We start from the raw sequence: 26114 nt of genomic DNA, 5'->3' as shown, positions 1-26114 counted from the left end.
CCTGATAAAAGAAAGAACCGTATTTTCTAAACTAGGGTGAGAGTTGTATTAAATATTCTTTTTATTTATTTACTTTAGAGGTTTAAAATAGGCCATGAAAAGCATCTTCAGGTTAGTTACAGCAAGTCCGGCATCCAGATCATAGCCCACAGTATCTCTCACTGAAAGTTGGGGCAACAATTTTCATTGGAGTTAAGTTGTGAAAACAATAGAAGTCTAGTGTCTAAACCAGGCTTTTTCCCCAAAAAACTTTATAAGCATGTGTAATGCAGGAGCAAAATAGAGACTTCAGCAATGAAACCATCTTATGAACAACACTATACAGAGAATAAACTCTTACAGGCTAACTCAAGAACACTGGATTTGTTTTTAATATCACAAAATCATGAAAGAAAAAATTATGATATCCTGAATTATAGAAATCTAAACCAAACATTAACATAAGCAACCGATTACTTTCTGCATCTATTTTTACTTATTTTCACCACTCAGAAGTAGTAAAGAATCACAACTTACCAATTAAATAACACATTTACTTAATAGATTTCAAACACCAAATATTTAGCCAAACCTATTAGTGTATTAAAAAGTATGACTGTTACAAGCTAATGAGAAGATAGTACACAAGCCCTTGAAAGGCCACCCTGCTTTCCCAGTCACTTTCAGGCTCAAACTAGGTCCCTGATAAAGTCTTGTATACAGTAGATCGCTACCGGGGAAAAAAACCCCCCCAACTTCTCCAATCATATACCGCTAAAGGAATGGAGGGTAGCTGGTTTTTTTGTAAGTTTTGATTCATATTATTATAAAATGCTGATTCCCACCAAGTCAGCTGCAGAACTTCCATGGTTTTAGATGGCCCTCGAGTCCAAACAGGGAATTTTCAACAGAGTATGCACAACGATTCACTTCCCACAATCACCCACCAAATTAATTCTTCTTACAATGAATTTGATTCTTAGATGATGTGAGCTGTCCAGTTTAGTTTGTTTTTCATAATGTGCAGGTATATCAACAGTAATATGTACACTCAAGTGAAAAAACCCACAAACTATTAAGCAGGCAACCTTAGTGTGGACCTATTCCACAAAAATTAAGATATTTTTATCTTTAAAATAAAAAAATTAACAGAAAAATCCTCTTTCTTCCAAATCCATTAGAAGAATAGGTAATAGGTATAAATATGGGTAACAAAAGAAACCAGGGAAGGGGGTTTCTTTCACAATAAAACATGAAAGCCTATGGTTCACTGCTTCCCCAAATCTATTTGTGAATGGAAATGTCTGCATGTTTGGGCTTTTCTTTATTTTGATTATTTCCTTTGTGCATGATATAGAACCAATAAATCCTGGGTTTAAGCACAATTTAACAGACTGCAAAAACGCCACCAAAAAACCTACCAAAACCTCCACTTTGTTTACAAACACTAGATTACTTGCTACAAAATTATACCAGTATTTAAACAATCAAGCAGCAGAGACAGAAAAAATGCCAATTATTGTAAACAACCAGGACCCCCATATACATTAAAACACACATAACCCAACAGACATTTAGAAAACAACAACTACTAATACTAAACATAGAAGAATTGGTGTTAACTAAATAGAACTGCAACGATGACTTAGGAGAGATATGCTCACTTCTGTTTTTCAAAACCCCAGGCAAAACGCTTCTTTCTCCTTGGAGAGGAGAAGCAACATACTCATTTCAAAGCAGGAGGAACACCAAACAGCTGCTGGTGGTTTACAGCTAGCCTTGTTTTAGTACCAGAAACTTACGATTAAGAACAAGGAAGGAATCAAACCTTGGTCAGCATACAAGCGTGGGCATGCACACACACAGAAGCTAATATCACTATACCTAAAATACTAAATTATGTTTACCTATGAAAAAATCATACTAGTGTATTAGAAACACATAAAACATCTAAGTGTATTATCAGAAATGGTAAACTATGTACTAAGTTAAAAAAAAAAACCCAAAACATTTTTAGTCCACATCAGTATGATGACACACCTATAATACTAAGAAACGGAAGCACAGAATGAACATTATACTCGGGATTTGTCTGGAAGTGCACACTATAACTCCGTTGCATCCACCCCTGTGTACCTTTACTGAACTTCAATGGGAGAAAGGAGTTAGCAGCGGCCAGGTCATACTTCGGGCCATCGGGCATGCAGACAACAGCGTGAATTAAAAAAAACCACCAAAACCCAGCACCGCAGAGTGATATCGGGAACATGACCGGACCGAAGTGCCCTCACAGAAAGGCTGTACCCCACGGACGGCCGCACACAGCCTAGAGTCACCCACCCCTGTTCCACGGGCACCAACCCCACAACAACAGTCACGCAGGACTCGCTCGTGCCACATCACGGAGGCAGACAGGCATACACACCCCACCCCTCCCCACACCATACGTACCCACGATCGCCCCACAAACACAGCGCAACGCACTACCCACAGCCGTTACAGTGGGATAGGGGAGCACCCAGCCGCCGCCCGCCTATGGCCCCCTCCCCCGCCCCCACCTTCAGTGGCCCACCGCTCCTCCTCGGCCCCCTCGGCGCTTCCCGCTCCTGCCTCGGCCATGGCGGGCGGCCCGTGCCCCGCTCCACAGCGCCCCCGGCACCGGCGGCATGCAAGAGGTGAGCTAAGGTGAGGAGAAACAGCCTGTCCTCCCCGCCCGGGGGAGGGCTCACAGGCGCCCCGCCAACCTCCCCCACCCCTCACTGGCGCCGCCTCAGCAGCGCCGCCATCCCCCCACCCCCGCCCCGCCCGGTCGGCCGGTCGGACACTTCTCGCGAGATTTCGGGCCGCGCGCGGGCGAGAAGCGGCCGGTGTCAGGGCTGGCGGGACGGCTGCCTTTCCGCTGTGCTGTGCCTCCGAGGAGGGCTGGAAGTGAAGCGTGGGTGGAGGTTGGTGCCACCTGCACCGCCCCCATCTAGCGCTCTGAGACCCACGAGGCAAGTTGTGGCAGTTGAACAGGCCGTGCCATACCGGCTGTGGTGAATATATGGTGGATGTGCCCCCTGGGTGGCTTCTCACAGGTCCCCTCTGGTATATCAGAGAGCCAGGGTAGGTGTGGGCCACTTCTGACCTTTGCAGTATGAGGGAAATTCCCCATATTGTTTTGCCTTGGCCTGCATACCTGTTACATTTTCAGGGTGCTGCATAGAGGACACCTTGTCTGAGGAAGAATCAGAATCTTGGAATAATTTTGGTTGAGAGAGCCTCTTTGGGTCACCTGGTCCAGTGTGTCGTCAGAGCAGGGCGGAGAACAGTCACGTATCTGTAGCATAAAAATAGAGTTAACCTTTACCAGTATATTAAACTGTGTTAGTAGACCTGCATTACACTAGATGCTGAGGGTGTAGCTATGTTCTTTGCTAATACCAGGAGTGCACTTCACAAGGTGAATCTACCCATCATCCTCATTGTGCTTTGGCTCACATCCTGGAGTAGTCTTGGTGTCTGCGAAGTGTGTTTTGCACAAACACTTCAAGATGTGCTTGTTAGAGCTTAATGTGCTCCAGCTGCTAATGGGCATTCACTCCTGTGGACCCCTCCAGAGCTACTCTGAAATGAAACCCCTACAACACGGGCATCGGGACCGCGGCAGTGCCTGTTCCACTTGACAATCTCTCTTACTGTCCTGTCCTCCTTGTTAATGTTGATGTAGCCTGTGCTTGCTCAGTTCCAGTTGTAGGTGTGGCAGAATAGCCTCTTGCCTCCACTCGTGCATCCTTAATTGTGCCATCTTCGTGGGCTGCGCGTGTGCCTAATTCTACCTGTTGAATTCAGGTATGAGGGAACTTGCATGTACAGTACAGCTGGTACCACTCACCAGTAAGGCTGGATCTGGATGATCAGTGATCTGTGTGAGGGAAGCTACTTCTGTGGGGGTACTGTTCAGTGGGCTTTCAGAGCGTCCTTCTGTTATTAGTAGTGGGGGGGTCCTTTGGAACTAGCAAAAGTAGGTGTAATATTTTGCAAAGTATATTACATTCTTTTGTAATCTGTTCTAGTAGTTAATATCTAATTTGCTAAAATGTCTTATCTTTGAGCTGCAGACAAGTGATTAGTTTTTTTGGGGTCTGGAGGCATAATAAAATTACTCTTAAGATAAAAAAAAATCTTTTGGCAAAAGTGAAAAAGGAAGTGTGACTAAACACAAAAAAGATTCACTTCATTTTAATAAAAGCAAGAATATTATTTGCATAAGTATTTTCATCGCTGACTACATTATGCTGAGGGAAGTATATGTATGCGATTGCCAGTTATCTGTCTGGTCAAAGGAAGTTGCAAGCATGCAAAGGGTTAAGACTAACCTATGGGTTATAAAATTGCTGTTGCAGAAATAAATTGCTTGAAAGATAGTTTTCTGAAAGGCTGTTTTCAAGAGGATAGTCACATGCAACCAAACAATGAGTCTGGAGCTGCAGAAACAGTGCAGAGGGACACTTGTAGTAATGTTTATAAGCACCTCACCACTGGTGGTAAGACCACAGGTGATTATGGTTACTTATAAAATTACAAGAGACTGTTTACTGTTCACTCTTTTGAAAAAAAACCCTTTTTTTTCAGTCCTTGAAAATTAAGGAAATTTTGAAGTCCTACTAAAGATTCTTGCTATAGTTTGATATACCTGGACAAAAAAACTCATATGTGTAAACCAGCTGTTTCTATGTCTGTTTTCTCTGTGTAGGAAAGTTAATATTTTGTCCTGGGAAAGCTAATACCTTGAAACAGAAGCCTCATCAAATCTTTGCTTTTCTGCTGCTTCCATCATCCCATTTAAAATGGCAGTACAGTAATGTATTTATTTTCATTATGTATAAACATGTATGTCTGCCAAAACACTTTAAAAAACCTGAGAAAGTAAATAGTCACAAAATGACATGGGCAAAATCCCATCTATGAATTTAATGTAACATGGTGGAAGATCAGTAACTTCCCTAGTCAATGACAGAGTTGGGGAAAAAACCCCAAAACAATCATGTGTTTCATGAATAGCTTCCTGAGATTTAGGCAGAATTTAGTTGCCTAACCTCCAAGCTATAATATTGGGAACGATTACTCAGATGCATTCCTGAACTCCCATTTGTGCCATCTTTTATACTTTGAAGCTCCCAACACATTTCACGTTCAACTTGGAAGCACTCCGTCTGTATGGGAGTGGACAGCTCAGCATTTTGCCCGTAGCTAAGCCCCAGGGTTAGACTAGGTACGTGGCAGGGCAGCGTAGGTGCACGGCTCTAACAGAATATGCTCACCTGGATGGGGAATCACAGCTTTCAGCTGGGGATGTTGCTGAACAAATGCAATTGCGCTACTATGACATTCTCATTGCATGCTTTTTCGTAAGGTACTTTTTTTTTTTCCTTTGCAAATCCACCTTTTCATCTCAGAATTTTAAGTTACATGTAATCCCACAGTTACTATCGCAGTGATATATATATTCCACCATGCTGGGTTCAGTTTGCTTTACAGAATTTGTATTTGAGAAAAGCAATTACAAACCACTTCTGCCCTAAATGAAATAAAAAGCAGTAGGAAGAGCTAAAAATCAGGAGTTAGACACTGTTGCTGTCTTTGAGAAAATCATTGTCGTTAATACACATTTGTTTTCTTCATATACTACAACCAATACTGAAAAAAAATTCCAAGAGCTGGCTCATAGGAAGCTTAAATGTCATGTTTGGCTCTGTTAAAATACCCTTTTGCCCCTGTTTTGAAGTTAGGAGCTCCCTCCTTCGGGTTTGCAGCATCAGTGGACACCCAAATGTTCAGGAGGTTTCAGAAGACTGAGACAGCCGCATTGACTGAAAATGTTTCAGAGACTCAGTAACCACAGAAAGTTGAAGATGGCTGTTGCTATAAAGCTCAATGAGTTCAAGATTTAAATAGTTCCAGAAAACTGTATTAACAAACTCAATAGCTTAACAGCTATTAAATGCAATCTCTCTCCATATGGGAACATTCAGTGAGGACATTCGAACTGCAATAGTTCGTGGGTTTTTTTAAACTGACTCACTACAAACAGAGCTAATATACCTTATTCCCATTTTATTTAATATTTTTAATGCAACAATAGAAGTACTTGTAATTCAATGCAGAAATTTTCAGCACTTTATGATATGTCTAGGTCAGAAAATCAGATCAATCTCTTAGCAGTATTTCTGCCTGTCATGTTTTCTCCTGTGTATTTCTCATTCGTGCTCAATGTCACATCTCCTGGCACTTAGAGAGTTCTTATAAACATAATTTGCTGCCAAATCATTAAAACAGATTTTAAACATCATTTATTATACTTATTCAAAGGTGGTCTCTTCATTGAACATTTCACACATGACAGTAACTGGTGTTTATAGCATCTAGTTAGCCTCAAGTCTTGGCAGAGGAGGATCCCACTTTATGTAAGGCACTGATTTCGAGTAGGCCACACTTGATATTTTTGCCCCGTTTTTAGGTGAGCACTTTCTCTTGTGTAGCTTTTAGCTATAAAATAGAGAACAGAATGCTTTATGTAAGCAATGGATAGCCTCTTTTTTCCAAACAACTTATACAACTACTTGCTAAAGGGGTAAAAATAACAGTCAAACCTCAGAGCAGTTAAATAATAGCCCGAGACTGAGCAGTTAAAGAAAGGCATCTCTATTATTACTCCTTTTTCTTTTCTGTAAATGATTAATGACATCCAAAGCACTGCGTGTCTTAGCTGTTACGCAGGCCATGAATAGCATCCAGCCAGTTTTTCTCTGAGATGCCATCCTGAAGAGTATGCAGATTTCTTTGTGTATTTGCTGGGGCCAAGCTAGCTCCGTGCATGCCACACTTAAGAGACCTGTTTCAGAAGCTGAGAGGGACTGGACAAAAGCACTCTCCTCCTCTGAGGAAACAGTGAGAGTCACTCTATGTTACTAGAGTGACTTGTATTGCTTCACATAAAAACATACTTAGGTGATTGCTTAGGGTGAGCTAGCTAACTTTTTTCTACTGCAACTTAATAGCAGTAAACTGATGTTTCTCAGCATGCCTGTAAAAACAAATACGGATTTTTTCATAGGCTTCTCTTCCAGAACATAAGTGTTTATGGTTTCCCCTCAGCCCATGGTATTACATGGCTCAAAGTAATGTAAAGAACAATACCTGCATCCTGAATCAAGTGCATTTTTATAGCATACAGGTGAACAGGCTAACTAGTTAGAAGAATGAATACAATTTAGAAAAAAATCTGCTTTAGTCTGTGGTTTTGTGCTTGAATGTCATTGGATTACTTTTAAGGGCACCACCAGCAATTTGTTGACTATGCTATCAATTCAGTGTCTATGCCTTAGTAAAGTCTGCTATAATTTTAAAGCAAAAGTTCTTCCCCAAATCGGTGTCGTTTGCTTCAAAAAATTATACAAATAGCATAATCATACTGTAATCAGCCAAATAAGGTCTTTAAAGTTATTTCCACTCAATAATTAGTACAGAAGCCCTTTGAAGAAGCAAAAAACCAGCACAAAAGAATTCAGGCTTTGCTGGCACAACACAGTAAGTGAAGTTGTATGGATTATGTTATGCAGCACATCAGACTGGATTGAGAGTGATGTAGTCTGGCCTTAAAGATCTATGAATCACAAATTCCTTGCCTGATGAAACAAGTTTAACTTGCGAAGAGCTTCCAAATCCTACTTGCTCTCCCTGGAGCCAGTAGGATGATCAATTTACTTTGTGGTTTTCTAACAAAATTAAAACAAGTAAAAAATATTAGCATTTTCCAAAGTGCCTACTTCATTTTGGAGTCCTAGCTGGTGAGGTTTGTGTTCACAAAGTAATTCACTTCCTAGTAAATCTTTTGCCTAAAAGTCTCTCAATTTGATGGTGCCACTTTTGATTTAAAATCAAATCTTCAGGTTTTAAATAGCTTTTTTCATTCCTGGCAAAAAAAAATGGTATTTTCTGAATGCCTGACAAGAGCCTAATGTCTAATGTCTGTGAAAACCAGTATTGCTGTTACAAATCTCTACACAAGGATAAATAAAGCTGCTTTAGAGGGCTTGTTGAGATGAAAAGCAATTGAAACATGCCTATGTTGCACAAGTGGCAGCCCCCAAGCTGAATCTTACCTCTAGGGTCAGTGAGATCCCACCCGGTGTCTTTTCTGCTAGCGCTAGAAGAGAACAAAACCAGCTGTGAGGGCAGCATATCTCCAAGGAGAAAACACCTCTTGGGTTTGCACACAACCAATCTGTGAACCTCCAAGCTGCAATTGGCTCATCCATCTTGCCTGCAAATGTTCCAACAATGCATTACATCAATGCCTGAAAGTCTTCTCCTTAATTGAAGCAGACTTGTCACCTGCAATACAGATTCCTGGTCTTTTCAAGTGTTAACAGCCTGATATTATAACAGCTGGTATAGGAACAATGCCGATACAGAAATGTAAACCACCTTAAATCTGTGCCACTAAGTCGAGGCGGAATTCACTGAAAAGACAAACCCAACAAGTGTTGCACAGAGTGGGCCCATAAGTATGTCTAACATCACTCAGCAGAACTGTGCCGATTGAATGCATCACACCCATTGTTCGCTGCCTGTGAACTTCACAAATCAAGAAGTCACGCCGATCTGGCTGCTTCCTAGAATACGTATAATCCGTACTGGGGCCCAGTCCGGGTCAAATCCCACAATCGTGTACTATGCTAGTTCAGAAAAATGCATTTAAATAAATTGTACATTTTGCAGAGTTTCCTTGAAGCATTAGTTTAACTTTATCAAACAGAATAGGTAGTATTTTCTTCTTTAATAGAAGTACCCTGCAAGTTCGTCACCTTTGTATTCGAAGCCACAAAGCATCCTCTTCACCTATTGCTTTTCAACCCATTGAATTGTGTAGATACTAAAATCTTTTTGTCTCATTTATAACAAACATAAAAGCATGGCACCAGCAAACAGCTTGCTTTTGAAATAGTTTTTGTTCACTGGTTTCTTTGGGCTTTAGATAGGGATCTTTTGCTGATGTCAGCAGGAGCTGGATGAGACCTCAAAGCCTGCTGGATTGAAAATCTTGAGATGTGGGTCTAGTTTACCAGTGATTCACTCCATCGTGATCAAAAAGTCATTCTTATCTGATCATTTGTTATTATTAGATAGATTGAAGTCAGAAGTAGACTTTGTAGGGAAATTGTCTAAGACTAGCAGAGCTATTGCAGTTTTTGAGTAAGTCCTAACACCAGAGATGTACGTTCAAGTCAGCGCTCCCATTTTGAGTCTAAAAGCTTTGCGGATGGCCGTGCGTGCACAGACGTGGCCTTGGCACAGACACATGCTTCCCCTTGGAGCTCCATTACCTTTTTATTCCAGCCCGTACATCCACACTGAGAGCCAGATTCTGCCTACATCCCTGGAAGGAAACAAGGTGTTACATAGACTTGGTGCATATGTAACACTTGCTATCTGTAGCTGCCATCCCTCTTTTCAAAATGTGGAGCAGGGGCCATGGTTACGCTTTTACACAACATCTTCAAGGTCACAGTGCTTACTCTGCTGATGAGCTGCCCTCTCAACACCATTTAGTTTTGTGGGCAGGAAATGTCGAGGCAAGGGCAAGGATTTTGTCTTTGGAGGGGAGAGGGTGGGCAAGGGTACCTGAAAGGGAAGGAACTGCTCCCAGTCGAAGGTGGGCTGCCTGGGGACAGCACATAGAGAGAGCACATACTGCTAGAGGAGAGAGAATCAGGAGCAGATGGTGGCTCACTAGAAACAGATTAAAGCAGCTGGTATGGAAACAAGATGTGGCATCAAGGGTCAGTTCAAATCAGAAACAAACTGTTCCAGCAGAGCTCTGACTTGATTGGGAAATGAGAAACCCGGGCTAATTTTCCTCCTCAGCATGAGAGGGTTTGAGCCTACATGCCCCATTTCCCCAGAGAACAGTAACCTCCATGCTATCAAATAACCTGGAGAGAGGTGGTGGGAGGAGTAGGAGGCAGAGAGATGAACTCTCTCTGCATGTGTAAAGATTCTTTTCCCCTCACACCGACTGTAGAAGTGTTCCTGTGCGATGAAGTGTACAAATCCTGGCACCATTCCTACTAACAGAGAATAAGCTCATTGTGTTATATATACATTAACTTGTCCTTCTCCAGCATTGAACTGTCCCAGTAGTTAACATACCTGGTATCTTTCAGACGGAGACTTCTTTTAGGCAGAACAGCATTCTGGGTGGCAGAGCCTAGCACTGCCAAACCCAGCATGACTGACAGGTTACAGTCTACTGGTACTCACATTTAAAATCTGCTTTCATCTTTGAAATTCAGCTATGGGATAAGCATTTTAGAACCTCTGATATTTAAAATTTACATACATGATAAATAAAATTACCTTAAAGAAGTACATTAAGCACTTCTTGAACTGCAAATACATCCTCGTCTAGTCCAGAGCTGGAAACCACTACTGCCATCGCTCCCAACAGCAAGACAGACAGACTGTTTTGAATACTCCTCCCTTCTCTTTCCATGGGAAGATTATTGTCCAGAGCTTAATTGTTTTGCTTATGTACAAGAATAAAGAAATGAAAAATGCACAACAGATATTTGCAGCACATTTTATAAACACTAAACTACATATTTAAATGTGATTGATTTAAAAAAAAATTCTGCACACACCGAATACATAGCCTTTATATTTGCCATTGAAGTGCTGTATTTTTGAGGAATACTGAATTTGGTAATGCGAGGACATAAAGAGCTAAGCCTGCATTTCCTTATGATATGTAGCTCTGAGATATAATATATGGTTACTGGAAGAAAAGTGTAATCCCATTAAATAGAATTTGTAAAATTCTGTTAAAATTGTATCATTTACTGAGTGCAGCAATTCTCAAGTAGTGGGAGGGCTGTTATTCACTGGAGGGCTCCAGAGAAGGCCAGTCACCAGCTGCTGCCTTCTCTTTGCTTTCAGCTGCTTGACTCTAATAATTAATTTTTTTTTTTTATGTGACTATTTCACAACTGCATCTGCTGCCACTGCTCTAAACTCAACAAGGAATAGGGAACAGTAAACCAAAATTGTTTCTATAGTGAATCGAAGGACATGACTGCCCGTGGAAGTCTTTCTTGAATAAATTATGGTCTACAGGGAAGAAGATTGCTCTTTGAAGAAAAGATTGCTCTATTGCTCTTGTGAAGAGCGATAACCATTTTTCAAGTAGATTCACGTGACTGCAGTTAGTACAAGTTGAGCAATTTTTGCCATCTCAACTGTCTGAGGAGCAACACTGAGGTTTTCACTGTCTGTGGAATTCAAGAGACTATGCAAAATAGCATCTCAGTCCCTTAGATGTCACCCATTCTGGAAGATAAACAAATCCAGTACACTGGTGTGAAAAAATAAAACCAGCAACTTTACAAAAAGAATGCTACTTTTATTTTCAAATGCTGTAAAAAGCCTCATATAAATTTTTATAATGCTTCTAAGTAACTTTCCCAACCACAGCTAATGAAACAGTCTAGGAAAAATATAGCAGTTGCCATTTCGACTCCAAGAACGAGCTGCTGTAATATATCAACATTAAAAGGACAAGGTACAGTATGTTACAATGCTTGTAATTGCTCATATTATTGAAAAAGTGAGAGCACTTCCTAAGCATTAGAGTATAACCGGGCTAAACTGCAGTATTCCCTACTTGCTGTTGCAGAGGAGGAAAGTCACCCCTTCAGAGGGAGCTGACACAACACCCTTTGTACTGCTTGTGCCCTTTTATCTTCGTAGTGTGGAGAGCTTTCAGCAAGCCCCTTTGCACTTCGGTGAATTCACCCATGTCAGATGCTATTATTCCATACTGTATCCAACGGCTCAGGTGTTTAACAATTGACCTATAAAAATAACACTTATATAACTCTCCAGCAAGGCAAATTTAACAGTGCAAACGCGGTATCAACAATACTTGATCTCTGAATGCTGGCAATTTTTTTTTTTTTTAACTCCTTTTGCACATGAAACAACCTCTGCTGATGTCCTGTACCTAAGGCCACTCACTCACGCTGACTGGAGATGGAACAAAGTGCAAAAGCTCAGCTGCGCTTCCCAATCCAAGCTTCCTCCCCAGTTTCAGGGTATTCGGATCCAAAATTCAGATTCAGGCTCACCACTTCCATCGATGCACTCAAGTTTTCCCCGCTGGAATAGGTTAACTTCCCAGCAAATCTCTGATAACAATTTGCATACACAATTCCACATTTTAACAGAAGTTAACAAAACATACTTCCAGAAAATAAATTTTCACATGGTTGCAATCATCAAGCCATTTCAGGATCTTTGGTACTCCAAGAATAAGAAAAATAAATGGCACAGTGACAAACATTGCCAAAAGAAAACACACAACCATCCAAAGGAAGAAGACAAAAATAACAAAAACAGAAGATATGTTGCACTTCCATTTTTTGAAAGCCAGTGTAGATTAACCGTCTGTTCTCTTTAATCCACTACAGTGTCACAGTTTCACCTTTAAAAAAAAATTATCCTAAAAGCAGTAGTTAATATTTTAACTTGACTTACTGATTAAAATAATGCTATGTTTAAAAAAACAAACAACAAACTACCACAATACAGGAGTTTATGCTAAATAGGCAGCAGGCTGTTTCCCTATGGATATAACTCCTATGTGAGCACTGATATGATTAATCATCCGCAATTTTAAATGAGTATTACCTTTAGTGTTACAAATATAAGGGTTGAGCTTTTTCCCAAGTTTGTAAACCAGTGAGTATGTACATAGTTGTTTAATAGATAGCTTTAAATTAAGTTTGTATTTATCTCCCCTCCCCCAAAGCCCACAGGAAAAAAATAGTCACCAGTATTACTGAGCATTTGCAGTTTCCATGAAACTTATCTTGTCTTAGCAAGTTCAAGCAAAGACTTTGTTTTGTGTTACGCAAATAGGGTTACTGTGGTCTGTTGAAATGTGTTGTTCACAGGAATTCCACTTCTGGTGCACACAGTGCCCCATGAATGAGATTGGAAATTAAAACTAATAAAAATTCTCTTTTAAATAGCAGTATCCTTTGAGGCAAAGTATGCACCTTGGATATTTTCTGCCCAGACTCCTCTGTCTTGGTAGAATGGATTGAAGGCCTTAGAGCAAAGGAATTTCCTTTCCTGAGAAGCCTCAGAAGCTGCTAGGGCACTGGCAGAATGAAGTCTGAAAGTGTCAAGGTGGATTTAAGCGAGTTACTGTTTTTTGGACACTTTTGATGGCTACACATTGAGCTTCACCGCACTGACAAGGCTAAGAACAAGACTGGAGAATTTCTGAGGAATCTTGCCCCAACGGCAGTAAAGAGGTGTTAATTAGTGTAAGGTCTGGGAAGAAAAACTGGGAGATCAACAAGTCATTCCCACAAGTCCAGCATTCAGGCAAAAGTTTAGCTAAGCCACGTTCTGATAGAACGCTGTATAAACTGGATGGGCCCTGAGGCACTGGCTACTCCTCTCCGATGAGCTGAAGATTAAAATTTTTTGTATAAATGCAGTATAAATAACCAATATTAGATGCTTGAAGGGAGACAAAATATTGGAGGAAAGACATCACTGAAGCCCTTGAGGAACCTAGTAGCTGCTGGATCTGGGAAGACTACATGCGCATCAGTAAGCCACTGATGCACAGAAATCTTGCTGGTAAATGGTCTTTTATGCAGCTGATGAACACCCCAGTGTGTTTTTAAAGCATACGAATAATTCAGAACAGCTGATACCATGGTGCCTAACAGCAATAAATATTTCTGTAATGGCTTTATAAATAGTCACTCCCATTTTGCTGCAAAAGCCAGTCTAATGAAGTCTTTCCTACTGTATGCCAAAACATCCTGCGCTTCACTCCCATGGGCACTGCAGAGGTTTTAGAGTGCCTTTCACTTGCGTTCAGAGGAGGAAGACAGCAACAGTGGCTCTGCTTGTTCAATTACTGGGGAATTGTTCATTAATGCAAATTTCTTTTGTAACCAGAAAATGACATCAAAGATCACTACTGTATTGTGAGAGATTCAAAAGATAATATGCTAGTACAGGTAGAGATACAGATAATTTTGCCAGCAGCCAGATAATTGCAAAATGTTCAAGGAGCGCAATTCAGTCCTGAACTGCTGCCAGGCTGAGAAGCAAAACCATACCCTGCATATGGAGGGACTTCTGCTTCAGTTTCCTCAACCTAGGAGAAGGAGACCCGTCTCTGCTTTCAGTCTGTCACCATCCGGCAGACTGGGCAGAACATCATTTAGATGCTCTGCCCAAGTCAGTCATGGTTGTTTGTGGTTCCTGGAAACTGGGGTGCAGCCTTAGCTGATCCTTTGTAATCTCATGTTCCACGTTAGATGGGGATACTAGAAGAAGATGGAGCCCACAGGAGAGTCTGAATCTAGTGGGGCGTTCCATTTCCTCTAGCTTGGCAGAGGCTGCTACAGGGTATTCTGGAAAGAAAAGGCTAGACCAGCATCCCTTCTGCCTGGAACTTAGGGAGACAAAAAAGAAAAAGCAGGAATTTGATCACTTTTCTAGAATACATTTTGCACAGATAGAAAAGGCTATTTGATTTATGAGTAGCAAAAACAATCTGCTTTACGGCAGAGGCAGGAATGCAGTGCTGGAAACTCTGCCATCTCTTCAGTGCTTAGTAGCAGAAAGTTTCCCTTCTGTTAAAAATCTTTGTAATTTTTATTCAGATTCCTTTTTTTTCTTCTGACATTGCCAACAGGCATCATCATCTTAAACAGTAATATCCACCAACTATCGTTTGAAGGAGAAATACCACTACATAGATCACAGGGACCGTCTCACCACCACACACAGTGGAAAAAAGCAGAAAGAGAAGAAGGGATGATCGGCTGATAAAGCAGTCCAGTGGGGAGAAGCGAGGGTAGGCAGGGTACAAGTAGGCCCACAGGACACTGCTATTATTTAAAATAATTCAATGTTGCCACACTCATGGGGTACCTGCAGACCACAACTGGAACACCCTTGAGCAACTGCTCAGAGAATTTTGCAAATCTGGGCAATGGTTTTTTTTATACTGCATATCTAAAACCCACCAGGTAAGCAGTATAATAATAATGCTGCATAAAATGATATGTTTTACTCCTGGGTGGATTAGATGGTTTACAGTACAAACAAAGCCACAGTGCAGAGAGGCATAATTAACCGTTATACACACATAGGCAGTGCAGTTAAAGGGATGTACGTTCCTTTTATTCCAGTACCTTTGTATAATAAAGTTAACAAAAATATTCAAATATTAAAAAAAAAGAAAAGCCAGCTGGCACTGCCAACTAATTCCTGTAGTAGTCTTAGAAATCCTAATCCTGTAGAATTTCCTTGTGAAATTGATGCGCACCAGAGTCAATGTATTGATAACTAACGCCAAGCGGGTCTGGTGATGCAGCTACCTGAGGTTTGTATTTTTATTTCTTTTGTGGGTTTGTGTTTTGTTTCACAACTTCCCGGCTTTCATGTAGGAAGGGATCGAGCCACGCTGCGTGAGCCCTTCAAACCTCTTGTAGGTATAATTGAGGAAAACCCAGTCTTTGGATTTGTAGTCAGGTTCCGTTGTGTTTGGCACTAGAATTCAGAAACAAAAGTAAAAAGAAAACAATTGAAACCAGTGCTGTTTCTGAGAGGACTTTTCACAGAGCACTGACATCAACAGCCCTGAACTCTTATTTCCCTCATCAGCAGATATTCCTTGCAGAAATCCTGTTTCTAATCAGGTCAGCTGCCTTTTATCAATGATCTGAGTAGAGTTACAATTTCAGCATATATCTCTGAAGTGGAAAAAGGGTTGGGTTTTTTTGTTGTTTGCTTGGGTTTTGGAGTTTTTTTTAATATGTCTACACACAGGAACAGGCTCCCATACCTCGGCAGGAACCTCTAAAACACCCACAGGATATACAATTACAAAGCCTGTAACATTTAGGATGCTCCATGCACAAACGCATGTATACATACTGTGTTGTCCTCGCCACAGAGGAAAAAGCTGTATCTAAGTTCTCCCAAAAGAATTACGCATATCATACACATATTACTCTCCTCGGACTTCCTCTCTGCTTCTAGCTTCAGCAAGGCTTGTACAGCCTCCCTTTATTTTATGAACAGCCCACATGGCTGGCGTGCTGCACATGGACATTCACTGCAGTGGGCTTCTATATTTAGCTCTCTGGTTGCTGCTTTTAGAGTTCTAGAACAATATTTTCAACTCAAGATGCCAAAACCCACCGATATCAAAGTTTGTGTTTAGGTATCTAGATGTAGAGTAACATTTTCAGTGGGTCCAAAATGCTGAAATGAATACAAATGTACTTGGCATTATCCAAATATGGACTTAACAGCTTAACTTAGGCACTGGAGATTAATTGCTTCCGCATTAAAAGGACAAACTTCCTTGCCATTAAATAAAAGTCATTTCAGGAAAAAACCCCCAACTTTTTGATAATTCTTACTGTTGTTAGCACATCTACACTTATCTGTCATCCATTAAGCATTGTTATGTATCTGTCTATCTTTAAGCCATTAATAATTAATTGAAAACAGTAGGAGCTGGGAGAATTTGGCACATCAGAGATTCAAGCCTTTTATGTATAAAAATTTCCTACTACTTGCCAATAGAAAATTAACAATTAAAAAAACTTAAATGATTTGCAGAGCCACTCCAGTTCATAAATCACTAGGGTAAATAATCATCTGTCTGAAAATTTTTGCCCACAAATATGTGAACATTTATGTTTGGCATGAAACTCAGAAGTCATTAAAGATCAAAAGCAAATCAATGTTTTTTGCATAATGTTTTACCAGAACCTGGTTAGACAGACCGTATGGTAGAAAACTGTACTGTTTTCTGTGCTCATTATATATGCAAGCCATTTTTACTAACAGATGTAACTGTTAAAATCTGTGGGCTTTTTTTTTTTCCTCCGAAGTTTTAAGGAAGTAGAAGCTATGAGAGCGCATAGGTTTGCATTTATATTTGAAAGAAAGTCTCTAGATCAAGTCTGTATATTACCTTGATTAGGGTATCAGAAAAATTAAAATAAACAACAACAAAAAAGCATCTGTGGAGTATTCTGGCATGTCATAGACAGAAATTTGGAATTTACAATGGCAGTCTCACCTGGCTGTAAAATATCAGATTCAGGAAATTCATCAAAGTTGGAAGTATCATCAATACTTTTGATTTCTATAGGGATTGCAGCTGGTCTTTCCCTGCAAATAGAAATAAATGCCAGAATAGTGAATACCAGGAAAAGATACATTAAGTTCCAGTTTTGTTTAACGTAGCTTTTTACAGTTACAACATTCCTTTAATTTAAAGCACAAAGGTTCCACCAAGTCCAGAGATGGATCTGACTTGCCTGTGTGCTGACATCATGAAGTGATTTATTGGTTTCCTATCTTGGCAAACTTGGGGAAAACATCATTTTCCCATTAACTGGAACAGCATTCCACACTTATCTGCCACATAGCTATCGCTATGACCTTGGTTGTAGATCCTACCTTTGTTTCATAAACCCTGCCTACCCAGCCAAGCAGGATTTTACTTGCGTTTGGAGCCATCAGATGCTTTACAATTCCAGCGCTCATCAGCCTGGACCTCATCCAAATACCTTTCGACTGTAGCTCCAATTTCTGACACTCAGCCGCCAGTATCCCTCATCCAAAACAAGTTGGCTCTGACACGTTACTGCTCTATTAGCTCAAGAATTAGGCAGCCCTTTAAGAAGTTTTAAGGTGGCTTTCAAAGTTGCTTAAGTGATCTGTGCCACGAAAGCATTCAAACTGGAACATGGCACAGTGGGAAAGTCATTAATTTACACCTGTAGACTTAATACAGTTGTAATTATTACAATTACATCCACATCTGGGTGGAACTGGGAAACCTTTTTGGCGGGTTGCCAAATGTGACACAAACAGGTATGTTACTGCTCTTGCTGCTTATGAATGTCTCCCACATTGAAAAGATAAGTGAAATGAGGCTGTCTGCACCAGAGGAAATGAGAAGTACAGGAGCTGGACAATCACCTGCCCATAGCATGGATTTTCATGTAGAAAACTATATTATTACTGAAGGAGCAGACTACCTCAAACCTTAAAGAGCAGTAAAGCTGAACAGTAGCCGTCATTTCAGCTGAAAGTACCTGTGGGGCTACCAAAGTCTGCTCTAAAAGCGTTACCACTTTGGGTACGTGCAGATGTAGCTCAGCATCTGCAGGCACAAGCTCAGGCTGGAACCGGTACGGCTGCCTCGGACAGGCCCTCTACCCAGGCTTGGCCCAGCAGAATTTGGCCACAGAGGCTGTGACTCTGAGGTGAGTCAGTGCCTCTGCCCAGCGCTCTGTAGACATACCAGTTCGCTCAGGTATAGTATCTGCAGCGTGCAGTAAAGACATGCCCTGTATTTTCCTCCTACTTGCTACCTCTCCTCTTCATTCATCTATTTCCCCTGTGTTTTTGGAATAGAGTTTACTTTTCTCATGCTCCTATTGCAAAAAAAGTCAGTTATAGCAGGAGTTGCAGAGCCCAATACTACTGGAGAGGAGCTCTCTGCTGATACCAGAGCATATATCAGGAATAACACAGCCACCCTACCACAATTTCTTTCCATCCTGGGCACTCTGGGGCAAGCTGAGGCATCAAGAGTTAAACTCTGATCAGATGTATGAATGTCAGCAAAGCCTGAAAACTTTCACTGTCACCCACCTACTGCCTTTCAAAATGAAAGATAAATTGGAAATAATTATCCTTTATATCATAGTACATGAATTTCTTGCTTTTATTCTCTCTATAAAATGTGTGTATATATATACCTGATATGTCCCCAGTCCACGCCTTCAAAAAATGGATGACTCTTTATTTCCTCTACTCCATTACTACCAATTCTATTTTCTGAGTCAATACAAAACCTGAAAAAGTGGAAAACATAAAGGGAATGTTACAATAAATGCAGACAAAAGCAACAGCAAATAAAACCGCCGTGGTATCCTGTATCACAAATTTGAGGAAGTTCTTTCAAATTGTTCCATCACTCTGGGTAACGTAAAAGCAGCCTGTTGCATCTAGGAGAGAAGGGAAATAGTAGAAGCAGAATATTGTTTGAGTCCCAAAAGAAAAACCTATGATGACAGTAACTTACATCTTTTCTAAATTGTTGCATCCCTGTCTTCAAGGTTTGTGAAAAGTTGCTGCAAGTTCTAGCCCTGTAAGATCAGTATGGAGGCTTAAGTCCTTATCACCGAAAAATCCTCTGCACATCCTCAACTATTTAAAATCCATGTTTCAAAGTCAAACAAGAAGAGGTACTCTTCATGAAACAGGACTACTCTCTGATGTCACATTTTGGAACTACAATGAGCTAGACACATTCAAAACATGCCATGTCCCTGTCTTCCCTCTCATTAGAGGTCCAGGTGCTGGTGGTACAAAGACTCAAGGGCTATTTCTGATGTGGCCCAGCTGCATAACCTCAGCTCAGACTCCAGAAGAAATTGTCAATTTATGAGAAGCAGCTGTGAGAAAGTCCATAGAGTCAAGAAAGAAGAAAAAGGAGAAACTAGAGAGAGAGACAGGATTGTTGAGATGGGGACTATTACCTGCTCAAGTAGGCAGGAGGCAAAACACCCACAAGGAAAAGTATAAAATCCTAAAGAAAAAAAAATATTAGGGAGGTGGAAGGTCTCCGACAGTAACTTAGTGACATCAGGGATTTGTTCCAGGGAGCAGCAGAGGCTGACCCTTCTCTTCTGGACTGATGCCTGCCTGGACCAATGCCTAGCTGGTTGGAAAACACTCTGAAGTATCTCATCAAGGAGATGGTGAGCATACCAATGCTTAGCCTAGGAGTTCATTAAATCCTCACTATCTTTTGTATGTGTTAGCAAAGATATAACTGCTTTATATTTTTACACTGTCCTTGCAGTCTCTTTGAGAATGGCAAAAGGTGTCTACAGTGACACAAAGAGAGAGGTTTACAATACCAGGAAAAAAACACCCACGTCAAACAAAAAGCTTAGCCTTGCCAAGCGTGGAGTCACTTGATGACCTCCTGGAAATGGGGAGTACTTGGTAGCATGGGGATGTGGGCCTCCTGTTGCTCTAAAATCAGCTGGCCTTTGCTAAATGAAATCCTGTTTGCCTAGATGAGCAAAGCCTCTGGTTGTTGATTTAGTTATCCTGAACTCATCTCTCCACACAATCACATCATCCAGATTTGCAAGGCACTTTTCACATCAATACACTGCAATACAAAAAAGGTCACCTTCTTGCTAGTTAGTAAGTTATCAGAGGAGAATTTCACTAACATTGCAAGTTAGGCTATGAACTGTCTCCAATTATAGACTGTAACGTTCTTTTACTTGTCACTTGGGGAAAAAAAACCCCAAACAAACCTGCTTATATTTCTACTGCAGCCCAGCCAGTTGGTTGATGCCAAGTACTAATAATAGACCTCAAACCTTGTAACAACAGTTAGCGAGACCAGGCCTCAGGATTTGTCAGGCCTTGTCTGAACTTGAGCTTATTTTAGTTTGATCTGTATCCATAAAGAAACTTTAGCTTTGTCTGCAACTTCCTTTAAGTTGAAATATATGTTGTCAACAACATATATTTGAGTTACAAATTTGTAACAAAATTGTATAAGCTTGTAACAGTATCTTTTGGGGGGGGGCAGGGGGAATAAAAATAATCAAAGCCAAACCCCACATCCCCCCCGCCAAACCTCACAGAACAAGAAAGCATTTCTGCCTGACCTTGACACCAAAACCCCTTGCAAAAACTTCAATGCAAACTGAACGGATTAAAAACTGTCATTTGGGTAAATCTAAAACATCCAAACTTTTCTGTTCCGTGCATAAAATGCTGGTGAGCGACTATTTTATAGTACCCTCTGAGAAGAGAAAAATTGTGCGTTAGTCACTTGATTTTCTTCTTTTTTTTTTCCTTTTCCCCCAGTCTGCTCTGTTTCTCCTGATACTGTGGTACAGATCAAGATCGATACAGCTTATTCCTTCATGTTAAACAAATAGCAAAGGGGAAAAGACTTTTAGAAAAAAATATCCAGCAAGGATGGCAACACAGAATAAATCAACTTTCCCGCCAATCTAAAGCTTCCTTCACGCAGAACGGAAAGTTAACCTAATGGAAGATGACTACGTCCGGGTGAGTCGCCAGAAGCGGGTTTTTGTTACTGACCTTAGAATTAAGTCCTTTGCTTTCTCTGAAATGGGCACCTCTGGAGGAAATACCAACGTTTCTTTCCAGTTCATAACTTTCCTATAAGTTTCTTGTGGTGTTTCTGAACAGAAAGGTGGATACCCTGCACAAGCAAATAGAAAAATGAACAAGCTTTTCCCAGAAATGGGAAGTGAGCTGGGTCTCTGCTTTTGCCACTACAGCCCCAAATCTAACAAGTAGTACTAGACAAAAGTTTTCTCTTTTGTAATGCAACATTAAAGGTTGTTTTGTTATTTCCAAGTAATGAGACTGAACCTCAAGAACATTTAATAGTTACTTGTTTCAGTGAATAACTTAACACAGGCATCATCTCCTGCTGTCTTCTTGGAAAGGTAGGAGGACTTCAAAGTGTTTTGGAAGCTGAATTTGGGGCTTACTTTGGGTAGAACTGAATGAAATTCTGGTACATCCCCTATGCAGACTCTGTAAACTAACGGACCGTGTTACCTTTGAACAATTCTTAAGTTGGGGTCTTTAACATACCTATTAGCATTTCATACATAATCACTCCCAATGACCACCAGTCACACAGCTTGTTGTACCCAGTCTGCATAAATACTTCTGGTGCAATATAGTCTGGGGTTCCAACAGTAGAATATGCCTGGAAAAAAAAAAACCAAAACACTTTGAAAGATAAATACTATATTTTTACACTTTGCAAAACCTTTTCCTGGGGATTCACATATAGGATCTTGTTATTTGGATGCACAAGAATGCTTAATTTGAGAATTCGCAGCATCTAAAATCCCAAGAACATTATTCTTTTACATGAGTAAACACAGAGAACCTTGAAAGTAAATGGAAATCATCCTCCTAAAGGTGATGAAATCATAGAATATTCCCACTTCAGTATTAGAAGGTCATCTTAGCTTTCAGGTAGTTTCAGGTAGCTGCATTAATAAAATACCCAAAAAGTTCTGTTGTTGTTTTAGGTTTGTTTTTTTGGTTGGTTTTTGTTGTTGTTGTTTGCCTTTTTTTTTTTTTTTTTTTTAAAAAAAGGGATGACCAGTGGTAGATTCCCATGTGTGACACATGATACACTACCTGTTTCATGTATTTACCTTGTCTTTATTGCAAAATAATTTGAGCTCTTACTGGACCCAGGCTCTATCCTTTTAATCTTTTACATGTGCAGCCTAGATGATCCTGCCTAATGACTAAGTCTTGAGTTATTTGGGAATTTATCTTTACTGATAGAAATTTTGTGGGGGGTGGGGGGAAATAATCAAAAAACCCCCAAACCCAACATAAAACCACAAACCAAAAAAGTCCACCAAAACCAGTTTTGCCAGAAAAATCTTTTACTCTCATTTGTCTAGCCAGGAACAAAATACTTACTTTTATTGAACAGAGCTGAGACATTTAGTTTTGAACCAATGGAACACCAGGAATATGGTTCATTTTCAAGCAGTGTTGATACAAATTGAAACCTTGGCTCTTAGTATTCTCTGTGTTGGACTGTCTCATGACTCATCTAGTTTCACCACAGTCTTTACTGACCTGCAGATGTAGTCTTTTTAGGGATCTAACTCTAAGCAGGAGTAAGGGCGTGAAATACAGCCCCTATGAGGCAGCATGATTGCAATGTAATCTCGTTATGTCTCATGAGGAAAGAAAACACAACCCAAAAGCTTTTTTGAGAATACTGCGGCATCACTTTTTAAATACAACGTGCAAAATAAAAAGTTCAAAAATTTGAAAACTGAGGGTTTTGCACCTCCTATTTGGTGAAAATTGCGAGGAGGGCTGAAATTCTGAAATCCCATGGCTGACGGATACTTTCCTTTCATTCAGTTAATGACAGAGCTCCCTTTATTACTTGACCACTCTTCATGATAAACCCAGGCTGCAACACTCCAGTGCCAATGCGCTCCACTGCCTTTCCATCGTATTCCCATTCAGCAGATGGACAAACAAGTTTTCCCTACAATTCTCTGAAAGAGAGCTATGCAGCTACGCATCTTCTTGTGACACTAAACTGCGGGAATTAAACCCACGAGGTCACACACAGTGTCAATACCAGGTCAGTCTGAGAGATAAACTCAAGATACAGCTTTGCTAAGTGGTTGCTGACACCTGAGGTAAGTTAGTCCAGATGCTCATAAAGGAAACAAGGGCACAGAAAAGAGCAGGGTCCTGCTAGTCACAGCTCTGAAAAGAGACAAAGCAACCCCGATCTCTGAGCTATTCCACAACTGGAATCACTAGACCACCTTCTTTTGAGTTACTTGCAATTTTGGCAGCTTGGAGAGCAACATCTGTAACAGACTAGGGCCTTTCAGTTTTTAAAAACCAGTAGCATTGATGCTGAGTTTTTATTTAGCATTTTCTGTAAACAGTTTAAAAAAAGTTACACATAATTTTAACTCACCAGCTGTCGCCTGTTCTTCTTCCATGTTTCTGCTTTTCTCTTTGAGTTCATATTCTGAAATGCTAATTTACAAAATAGTTATTAGATAATAAATGCATTTGTGAGAATTAAAAGATTGATAACATTGTTTTCAAAGAGTAACTATTTTGTATCTTTAGAATGCTTTAGTCCAGAAACAAATGCTTGATTATAACTGGAGCTAGGAAAATGATCATGAATAACTACTGTCCAATTTGCAGCTGAAACTCATGTAAATAGGTCACATGATCAGCAATTCTAAATTAAAACTTGCTAAAAGTTTTACAGATTGATCCGAGATCAGCAGCACTTATTGTTGCAGCTGGCAATGTATATTCACATACGGGCCATGGTTTTTTAAGCAACTAGTGAAGAATCCAAGAACAACTGCAGAGGAATTTTACATTTGTAAAATAAAACACTAACATGGACGTGTCACCAAGGCATGTTGATAAACAACTTTACTCTTAGGAAAAGCATAATGAGATTGCCACTGACTTCAGTAAGTCAGCACATGAAACCCATGTCCCTTCTGAAAGAGCGTTTCTGTAACTTCGCTAACATTGTTAAGAAAAATACATTAAAATATAGATATGCTATGTGTATTTGTATCTGTGTGTGAATGTACAAAAATACATTAACATTGCAGAAATAATTTCTTTCCTGTGAAATGCTTCCATGTTCTGGGGAACGTGCATTTCCAGTTTTCCAATTAAATGCAATCAGCCTGACCAATCTTGCTTATCCCAGCAGAAACAAATTATGATGTGGCATAGCTCCAGCTCAGAAACTTTTAACTGTTTAACTAGGACACCTTATACTTACAGAAGTCACTTGGCGGGTTGTGTGTAAGGTTCCTGTAGAACTCAGTTCTGTGAGCTTTCTTTAAACCTGTGCATAGCCCAAAATCAGACAGTTTTACATGACCCTAAAAAAATAAATATGTAAATAAAAAGTCAGAGAAGATGAAAACAATTTAGAAAGGTAGTGCTTGAAAAAAAGTTTTAATAACTGCATGTGCCTTCTGATGGACTTGCACAGGACTACCTAATCTGGGACCAGGAGGCAAATGACGACTGCATCTTGGTGTACTGTGAGAGTGTGTTTTCCCTCTCAAACAGGTTATTGCCCCCTGGGAATGGTTACATCTACAATTCTCCAACAGCTGAGGGCAGCTAATCTGCCTGGGTTTGTTTTGAACTGGATACCACTGAGACTGAAAAAACCTCCAGGACAAAACTCCTTTAGTTTTGTTTTGATGGTAGCCTGGCTTTAATCATGTTTCTAGACAACAATGCTAGATAGTCTACAGACTTGGGTATGATGCTTACTGGGTCCATTTCATGGCTCGCTCTAGTCATTCTAACAGACAAAGAGTTTCCGTTGGTGAGGAGGTAATAAAACAAATGAGATAACTGTAATAAACTGAACCGATTATTTAGCATTGTCTGAATGTTTCATGCTTTCATTTGTCTTGAAGTAACTAAGTGCATCAGTTTTTAATGTGTTTGAATATGAGCATCGGTACACTTTAAGTGGGTCTTCTCATTTAAAAGGCTTGCCTTATAAAGGCTTAAAAGGCTTTCCAACAAAAAACAAGGGCGGTTTTGCTTTGGTTTATATTGGTGTTCTATAAGGAAAAGATAATGACCACTTTCTGCCTTTACTCCAGCTAGTTTAAATTACTGGTGCGGCACTACCAGTTCCCACCGATCAGCACCACTATAAATGGCATTATCTGCAGGCCAAGATGTTTAAAGCATAGGCAGCTCACATGCAGCATTACATGCCTTAGCATCCAGCAGAAGGTTATCTGGTTTAATATCTCTGTGGATGAATCCCAGCTGGTGAATAGCATCTATGGCCAACACAGTTTCAGAAATGTAAAACTGTGTCTCCTCTTCTGATAAGGTGTCTTTCTTCATTAGCAAGGTCATCATGTCGCCTAATCAAAGAAGAAAATAACAGCTCAGAAATCAGAACATTTCAGTCACAAGACTAATTCTATGTGAAACCCCAGTAGAATCCAAATTTAACCTTGTAACTGGCCTTATAGCTACTAATTATAAAACTATTACTGCAAGGACCTACAAACCCAACATACTTTTTCAGTAAACTGGATATAAACCTGTTGCAAATCCTAAATAGGAATTTTAATTGGATAGCCCAGGAAGATATAGTGAATTTTAATACATAATACACGTATTGCACAAATAAGCTGTTTAAACAAGAGCTTGTTTTGTTTGCTTGTTTTTACTGTTAAAATCTTCAGCAGTAAAAAGGAGAACATTGGATTATAATAATTATTGAATCCAAGTCTATTTTAACACCTCTTCATAACCTCCTTCCCCTAAAAATCAGGAATGGTTACATTACTGGGACTTCAATTTAAAACAGTGTTAAAATTTCTATTTTCACCAGTTAAACAGCATGCTTATTTATAACATTTTATGAAGCT

General features: G+C 40.1%; 2 protein-coding genes across 4 annotated transcripts in view; both read right to left on the bottom strand.

The window, feature by feature from the left end:
• Positions 1–2745, bottom strand: part of BMAL2 (basic helix-loop-helix ARNT like 2) — a 38667-nt gene extending 35922 nt beyond the window's left edge. For 2 of the 3 annotated variants that reach the window (XR_008578849.1, XM_054838632.1), the window contains exon 1: positions 2538–2745. Coding sequence is in view for 1 of the 3 variants with exons in the window: in XM_054838632.1 (XP_054694607.1) it covers positions 2538–2598 (61 nt within the window). In the remaining 2 variants the exon portion in view is untranslated. The remainder of the gene's footprint in view (positions 1–2537) is intronic. The other variant, XM_054838646.1, reaches the window with a different exon arrangement.
• Positions 2746–11401: 8656 nt separating this feature from the next.
• Positions 11402–26114, bottom strand: part of STK38L (serine/threonine kinase 38 like) — a 52099-nt gene continuing 37386 nt past the window's right edge. Inside the window, exons 7-14 of the mRNA XM_054846935.1 lie at positions 25447–25601; positions 24482–24584; positions 23639–23700; positions 21751–21868; positions 21226–21349; positions 18846–18941; positions 17153–17244; positions 11402–15606 (exon numbers count right to left, since the gene is read on the bottom strand). Coding sequence (XP_054702910.1) covers positions 15479–15606; positions 17153–17244; positions 18846–18941; positions 21226–21349; positions 21751–21868; positions 23639–23700; positions 24482–24584; positions 25447–25601 — 878 coding nt within the window. The 3' untranslated portion in view covers positions 11402–15478. The remainder of the gene's footprint in view (positions 15607–17152; positions 17245–18845; positions 18942–21225; positions 21350–21750; positions 21869–23638; positions 23701–24481; positions 24585–25446; positions 25602–26114) is intronic.

This window comes from Grus americana, chromosome 1 (assembly GCF_028858705.1).
Source record: "Grus americana isolate bGruAme1 chromosome 1, bGruAme1.mat, whole genome shotgun sequence".
NCBI lineage: Eukaryota > Metazoa > Chordata > Aves > Gruiformes > Gruidae > Grus > Grus americana.
This window is presented reverse-complemented; position numbering and strand designations above follow the sequence as displayed.